Genomic DNA, 8,131 nt, shown 5'->3' with positions numbered 1-8,131 from the left:
TTTTTTTTAGTTCAACTGCGGGTTTATGTTTGCTGCATTCTTTTTATCTTTCAGGGCTTTCTTTGAAGTTATTCTTACAGTAGCCAGTGAGAAGGGACGGGGAGTTTCATTTTAGTTTACACTGACTAAGCTTCATTTTCTTACATAATTATTATATTTGCTTTTATCATGCATTTAGGGTGATGGTGGATTTAGTTATTAGCCTGAGTGTGGGGTACACTGTTTAGTGAAAGGTTTGTTGTTCAATTCCAGTAACAGTGCATGCTACATATTCAGCCATAATCTGAGTATTTACTGGAAAATTAAGTGTTTGCAGCATGCCATTTGAAGGCTAAGTTGCTTTCATGGAAAGAAAGACACTTTTAAAAGAATATTATGAACCACAGCTGGAAGCATGATGATTTCTTACAACTATTTATTTACCTTGCAGAGTTTTTACAGGATTAGCTCATTGCCATCACTTTGGCTATAGTGTCAATGTTTAGGTACTTGGGGGGTGGAATGTTTTGCGGGGGACCCATACTGTTTGTCACTGTTCAGTTGATCAACACTAAAAATGTCATCATTGAATGTTTGATGACATCTTGTCATGGTGGTTATATTTGAAGAAGAATGAGAGAGTGCGTTTTGCAGGTTCCTCACTTTATCCCTTTTAAAATGTCTGCAGTCTTGGAACTTTATATATATATATATATATATATATATATATATATATATATATATATATATATATATATATATATATATATATATTTGTGTGTGTGTGTGTGTGTTTGTGTGTGTGCAGTTCAGAAGTGTGTGTGTGGGGGGGCTTACCCCACATGTCAGTAGTGCAGGAGGACTTGCTCCCTGCAAAAAAAGAACATTTTTGTGCTTTCCCATTTTGTGGGAATTTGTGCTCTAAGTAGTGAATAGCCAAGTGTTTAGATGTTTTGGCTTTGAATATTAATTTATTGATTAAACGAAACACAATTATTAATGGTGGACCCTATTTTGATCATTGTCATGCAAACATAAATGGGTTCATTGTCATTTACTTTTTAATGCATGACTCTGAACAATGACCAGTCTCTCGTGCTCTAACTGAAATGACTTTATTTTTTGTTGTTTTGTTTTACAAGGGGAAGTGAGTTCAGCCAGAAAATCAGCAGAACATTCACACTGCCATATGTATATAGATCCTTTAATGATGTGCAGGACTGAAGTCTGCTGTTTGTGAGAATATAGGGTTGCTGCCCTTGCACACTGTGCGAAATGTAGGCACATCTGTTTGCATGCACTGTACACATTTTGATGCTTTGTTTTCCATGACCAGGTATAATTTACTGGATGGCTTTGGAGTTGTGTTTATGTGTATGTGCTACATAGTTTCTGAATCAATGTTTCAGGTCTCTTTTAAAGACAAAACGAACAGCAGCAAAACATTCAAATTGCTGAGAATATTCCAGAAGTTTGAGATATTTGGAAAGTAATAAAGTGATCACATTTGCTAATACAAAAATATCCTGCCTTGCTGTCATAACTATCAAAAAGAACAGAATTAATTGCAATTCTCTGGCTACCTTTGGCTATTAAGAAGGGAAGGCCAGTTAGTCCTGAGCTAAGGAATGCAGGAAAAGGTGGCTTTGAATCTGTGCAGTGCAAAAGGTATTGCAGTTTCACTGCTATTTATTTATTTACATTTGTTTACCGGGAAATTCCAACTGGACACAGGTCCTTTTTCAGTGGAGGCCTGGGGAAAAAAGCTCCACAGAACAATAAATGAGCAGCAGACTACATGAAGAACAATTGAATATACATACAATAGCAAATAATACATACTGCAGCAAACATTAGATATACATACAATATGAAAGACAGGAATGAATAGATATACCAATATCTAGCTAAAGGCTAGGAATAAAGGTAGGATATATATATATATATATATATATATATATATATATATATATATATATATATATATATATATATATATATACATATATATGTATAATATATATACAGTTAGTACTAAGCTCAAACAGATAATGTTCTAAACTCATATGCCTAAATCTTATATACAAATATTGCACTAAATTCAAGAAGATATAAAGCAGAGGCTCCACATGAAGGTGGAACAAGCTAGAAGGGCTAATGGGATGGAAGGGGAAGATAGAGGAGTAAGAGAGGAGACTGAGGGAGTAGTATATGTGGTAGTGAGAGGAAGCTGGGTGTAAGTCAGTTGGATATGTATTTGGAGTTGAGATGACTTGAGGTAGTTAAATGTTATAACAGGTCTGAGAGATTGCGTTAGGAGGGAATGGGAGGGTAAAGGGTGAGCCAGAGCCTGCAGAGGAAGGAATGCAATGATCAGACGGTGTGAGGCAGGGTGCCTAGGTGAGGGGAGAAAGGTAACATTCTGTTAGATGATGACAGTGATTGTAGAACAGCAGATGGAATAAAAGCATGCAGTAAATATGAAGTATTTCAGCAAATTAAATTTTCCTTACTCTTGGCCCAGTTGGTCCACTGTTTCCATTTGCTCCTTGTTCACCAGGAGGACCCTAAAAATAAATAATTACATAAGTAAATACAGACAAATGTGATAAAAAATTTAATGTTTAATGTATCAGGTATGATTGCATAAATAGTCATATGATAATGCCCTAACATCCAAACACACAAATTGTTCCTTTGATAATTAAGTATCGACATACTGCTGGATTCAAACTTCAGAAAAGAAAGTTTGGAAAATTGGCATTTCTCATCAGAGACTATGAGAGTTGTACACTTGGTAAATTACAGCTACCAGACTTAGGCTACAGTGCTTTAACTAATTGTTTTTAATCTTCATATGGCCTTTATTCATTTTAATTCTCATTGTCCTGTTCTTCAGAATTGTTGCAGTACTAGGAATATCTGCTACAGCAATCTCTAAGACTGTTTCTCAATTTCTTCTCCATTTCAGACAGTAAATCCTCCTTACTGTCTGAACTGTCAGCTTTACTTTAAAGGGTGTTGTGCACATCTTGTCAATACAATGCTGGATTATATCTGTAAAGTTGGCATTGCTGATAGTTACGGTACTTAAGACAATATTATCAGGTTATTGTTATTTATTTTTTTATCCTTTGTTGACCTGGTTGGTGGCCTCTTTTCAGGGGATACCTGAGGTGGCATTTATACGACTAGAGGAAATTTGCTAAGGACATCAGGGAACACAACCTACTCCTTTCAGTAGGTGTCATGGGATCTTTGCAAACACCTGCACTACCGTTGACTGAGGAAAACACACGCAGGAGTGCAGCTGTTCCCCCATTATGCTGCATTGTCAGCAATCCCATCCACTGGTGTGTAAATAGAACCCACAGCCTTCTGCACCAAATGCAAATGTGCTACCTGTTACATTACTGACACTGTATATGGCTCACTATGTTTTTTTATTTGGGGGGGGGGCTAAATATGTATTTGCATTTCAGCTGTGCCAGTTTGCAAACTTTTAGGAACTATGACAGTTATTTAAGTTTCGTGATGCTCTGTTATTAATATGACCTGCATACTCATCTTTATCCTGTGGTGATTGCGCTGTCAGTTGCTTTTTTGATGTATCAGTATGAACTCAGATATTTCTGATGTCTTTCATTGCAAGGATATCATTGTTAGACTAGCCTGGTCAGGCATTATAGATAGTGATACCACTGCAATTACTGTCTGGCAGAATTGTGAAAAACAGACTTTACAGGCTACTGATAATTTTACACATTCTGTACTATTCATTGTGTGGCTCTGTATTGTTTGTGCTATAGAGGTCTTCCTCTGCTGTTTGCAGACCTCTTGAAATCTGGCCAAGCCTCCTCCCCTAAAAGCATCGGGATACACTGCAACTTATCAACAGATTTTTCTTTAAGCATATGCAGCGAATACATTTGATTATGAACACTCCATTAATAATATGTGTTTCATATCAATTTTATATTGTGATGAGTTACCATATTAATACTGGTAATGTTATGGTAGTTTTACAAATTTTATTTGACTTCTGTGAAGTAGATTCTTCAACTTTATTAACAAAATCTATTAACTATGCTCCTGAACATCTAATAATATAACTAAGAGCAGATCTTATATCCATCTTCTATTTTATCATGTGTCAATCAGTTGAATACTTACAGGCGAACCAGGCATGCCTGCTGCCCCCATGTGACCAGGATGACCCTTTCTTCCATTTAAGCCAGGTTGACCATTTTCTCCTTTTGTACCAGGAAGACCTTGGGGGCCCTGACAGAGGAAAATACAGTTAAAGAAAAATTAATATAAAACATTGACTGATAACTTTCTTTTGAAAGTGTATAATCCTTGAAGAGGAACTTACAGGACGTCCAGGAACACCAGCAGTACCAGGAGGCCCTTGTGGCCCTGCAGAACCCTAGAAGGAAGAACAAAGACAATGAACAATTAACTTTTGTGACATTATATATATATATATATATATATATATATATATATATATATATATATATATATATATATATATATATATATATATATATATATACACACACACACATATATATATATATATATATATATATTTATGTATATATATATATATATATAGAGAGAGAGAGAGAGAGAGAGCTATAGATATATAGACATATAGATAGATATATATGTGTGTGTGTGTGTGTGTGTGTGTGTGTGTGTGTGTGTGTGTGTGTGTGTGTGTGTGTGTGTGTATCTATCTATATATATATATATATATATATATATATATATATATATATATACACACATACATATATGCGTCTGTGTGTGTGTGTGTGTGTGTGTGTGTGTGTGTGCCCACACATTCTAATACAAAACTTTTATCTTATTCACCAACTTCCATTATTCTAAATGCTATTCAAATCTTTCAGTTAGAAAAAAATACACTGAAATTGGATAGCTTGCCATCTTATCTTTGTTTCTGCATTAAAATACCATTGTTAGACTTTCATGTATAGGTTTTCTTGTGCAGTCACTGTGTACTTCACTGTGAGCAGGACTTCATATGCATGTGTGACAAACAACATCACAGGGGGCAGTTGGAAATACCTCTTACAACAAACACTGTGGAGACAGGTCAACAAACTGGAGGTGAGTGTTCCAGACATGGGGACAGAATGTTCAATTGAAATGAGTGTTGATTCTAATGAAATCCCCGGTCAGGGGATGAAAGCGTTCAATCCAGTGGTTTTCCAGTTTTAATATTAAAGTGGATTTTATTGCTGAATTTTTTGGTTGCTGCTATTTGTACTGTAGCGGTCTAAATGATAGGGTTAGCATTAGACCCTTTCTATTAGACCGAGCTTTGAAGCACTAATTTTATTTATTATTTTTAATAAATCTTTTAAAAACATTTAATTTTTTATACTAATATGTTTTTTACATGTTATTGAACTGTATATGACTTTGAATAATTTAATTAAGAATGTGTTCTTATTGGCTGATGAAGTCATTAGTTTGAGTATTTAAGTGACCTGAAGTTCTTATGTTTTATCTAAGTCTGAAGAAGCGTCCTGTGTAGATGTGAAAGCACTTACTACTTTCTTTACTGAATAAAGATGCTCATTTAATTTTGAGACTGGTTAGCTTCAATTGTTGTGGGGTACCTGCACCTATTGTTCAGCAGTTGAAATTTTCTTTGGGTCTCTGCAGGTACTTTATCCCTAGAGAACTCTTTTTTGGATTGCTGCTATTTGTGTTCAACTATACAAGAAAATGTTTTCGAGATTTCCTGACTGCTGAAAGCGTGTGTTTTGTATTAGTGGTTTTGGTCAACACTGGTGGCTCAATTTTGTACATTTATTTAGACTTTCACACATGGAATCACAACTCATTATTTCCAAACGTTGTGTTTCAATGCAAGTCCAAGATGTTTCACTGCAGGAAGTGTTGATAAGATCAGCTTCATTCATTTTAATATTTTCTGTACTTAAATGGGGCAGGTTAGCTGGCAGCCAGTCAGTATACAGACTATTATACACCCAAGCTATTAGATTACTCATCAGTGATCTGTGAACTTATTGGTATACAGCAGTCAATCAGTATGCAGACTATTATGCATCCACCCAATATCCAGACGGCAACCAAAGGTAATAATCAGAACCTGTATTTTGTGCCTGTCAGGTGAACACTTTAACTGTTATGCCAAGGCCCAACTCATTTGTCAGCAATATTTAAAACAATGAGCTATACAAATCAATAATCAAACTTTTTCCGGCTGTAATAATGCCTTTAGAATTTATTAATTATTTGTGTGGGCTATCGGGTAGCATTCTCATGTAGAAAAGTTAATTGTTTTAGGACAGAGTTCAAAAATTGTCTTGGACATATATCCATTACATTTCCCCACTTCGCCACAAGCACACATAGGTTGTAAGGTTCCTTGTAGTTGAATTTGGCATTTGGCTCAGTATAATATTCACTGAAAAAAGCTGAGTTTTCAGTGCTGTGAACATAATCTAACACTAGTTTTTTGCACTTAAAAAAATTGTATCCATCTGTAACCTCTATCTTATTCACATACTTGACTTAAAGACAGACTGATTATTGATTAATCTAATTAATACAGAAATCCTGCAGATAGCTGTAAAATACAACTTAACTATTGAGTGATGAAGTCACTAGGTGGTATTCATAAATGAGCACTGTGTAAATGCTAATATTTAGGAGTTCAATGCAGAGAGTGGTTCACACCTAATAAGATGTGCATTATGTATTGTCCTTGCATGGCAGCACCTTTCATGTATCCACTAATTAGTGCTGTGCTGTGTACTATATGTCTGTAAATCTCAGCATGAAATGCAGACTCCTCAGCTTACTGACATGGACACTTAAAAGTCTGTAGTTTTATAGGCAGTTACTAGTCTCTTGGCACAAGAGCCATTTTAAGCCTAGCCATGCTTACCCCAAATTTATGAAGATATTGCTGACATGTCAACACTTGACTCTCATTGTTTACTTTCAGGTGTGTAACTTTGACATAGGTGTGAGAGTATATATGCATATAACTATCTCTTTATCTATCTATATATATATACATATATATATATATATATATATATATATATATATATATATATATATATACTTAGAACTCCCCAGAAATAAACAAAACATTTCAGTGTGATCTCCTTGGTTTACAAAATTAAGTACATGAAATAAAACAGATTTTTGAGCAGCAGTTAAGTGTCAAATATCAGACATATGTAGCTTCAATAAAATTAACTGTTTTTTAAAGATAATTTTCTAAAATTATATATGGATTTCAAGACTATAAATTTCTTGAGTGTGATGAACAAACATTTTCAGCATATGGTTTTAATTTCAATGAAAAATTGCATTTTAGCTAACTACATATTTTGAACAATTAGTTGTGCTTCCTGCCTTTTTGCTCAGGTCATGAAAAGGGCCCCCTTAACTACCTTACTTTCTCAGTAGTGCATCAAAAATGCAAGTAAACATGCAAGTAAGTAAATAAATAAATACATCTTGAATGAAGCTGGTGCAATTGTAGTTTGCAACCCCTCTATTCAGTATTAAGCCTTCAGCATTCATTTTAGCTGTAGTTTCCTTCCATTTGTTTTTCTTCTAATAGCCTGTAAACACAGTTGTAAACCTCTGGGTATCATTTCAGAAAAGTTCACCTTCATTTTGGCTGCTGTGATGTCATTCAAGGTCTGATTCTCTGAGTTCTATTTGGCCAAGGCTAAAAGTCCAATCAGGTAATTTGCTGAAAAAATTATAAGTTACCCCACAATATGGAAACCACAGGGTTAGATATATTATAAGGTTAGATAGATGCAGTGGGGAAAAAGAAACTCCTTTTGGGGGGTGTAGAACTACAACTCTTCAGTATTAGGGCATTGGGAGAGTTGCCCATTTATCCTTTAAATCTTGATTACACAGATTGGCAAAACCATTTTGCTCTACCTTGGCAGTTTTAGAAGGAGTTAGCCCAGTTTTCACCCAGGCAGTTAGCCCATTGGAATAAGGGTGTTCATAGGTAGGTACTAGGCTATTGGCCCTAGGGCCTATATAAGCCTAGCCAAAAAAATACCCTGGCTTTTGCCACCCAAGAAAATTATTTTTCTGTGCCCCTGTCGAG

At 35.1% G+C, this 8,131-nt stretch overlaps 1 protein-coding gene across 1 annotated transcript in view; it reads right to left on the bottom strand.

Annotated features, from left to right (window-relative positions):
• Positions 1-8,131, bottom strand: part of COL3A1 (collagen type III alpha 1 chain) — a 323,606-nt gene that overhangs the window by 56,191 nt on the left and 259,284 nt on the right. Inside the window, exons 44-46 of the mRNA XM_044075159.1 lie at positions 4,355-4,408; positions 4,153-4,260; positions 2,493-2,546 (exon numbers count right to left, since the gene is read on the bottom strand). Of these exons, the coding sequence (XP_043931094.1) occupies positions 2,493-2,546; positions 4,153-4,260; positions 4,355-4,408 (216 nt within the window). The remainder of the gene's footprint in view (positions 1-2,492; positions 2,547-4,152; positions 4,261-4,354; positions 4,409-8,131) is intronic.

The sequence above is a fragment of the Protopterus annectens genome, chromosome 6.part0, assembly GCF_019279795.1.
Source record: "Protopterus annectens isolate FY-2018-M chromosome 6.part0, PAN1.0, whole genome shotgun sequence".
Lineage (NCBI taxonomy): Eukaryota > Metazoa > Chordata > Ceratodontiformes > Protopteridae > Protopterus > Protopterus annectens.
The sequence above is the reverse complement of the archived record's forward strand: the minus strand, read 5'-3'. Positions and strand labels throughout refer to the sequence as shown.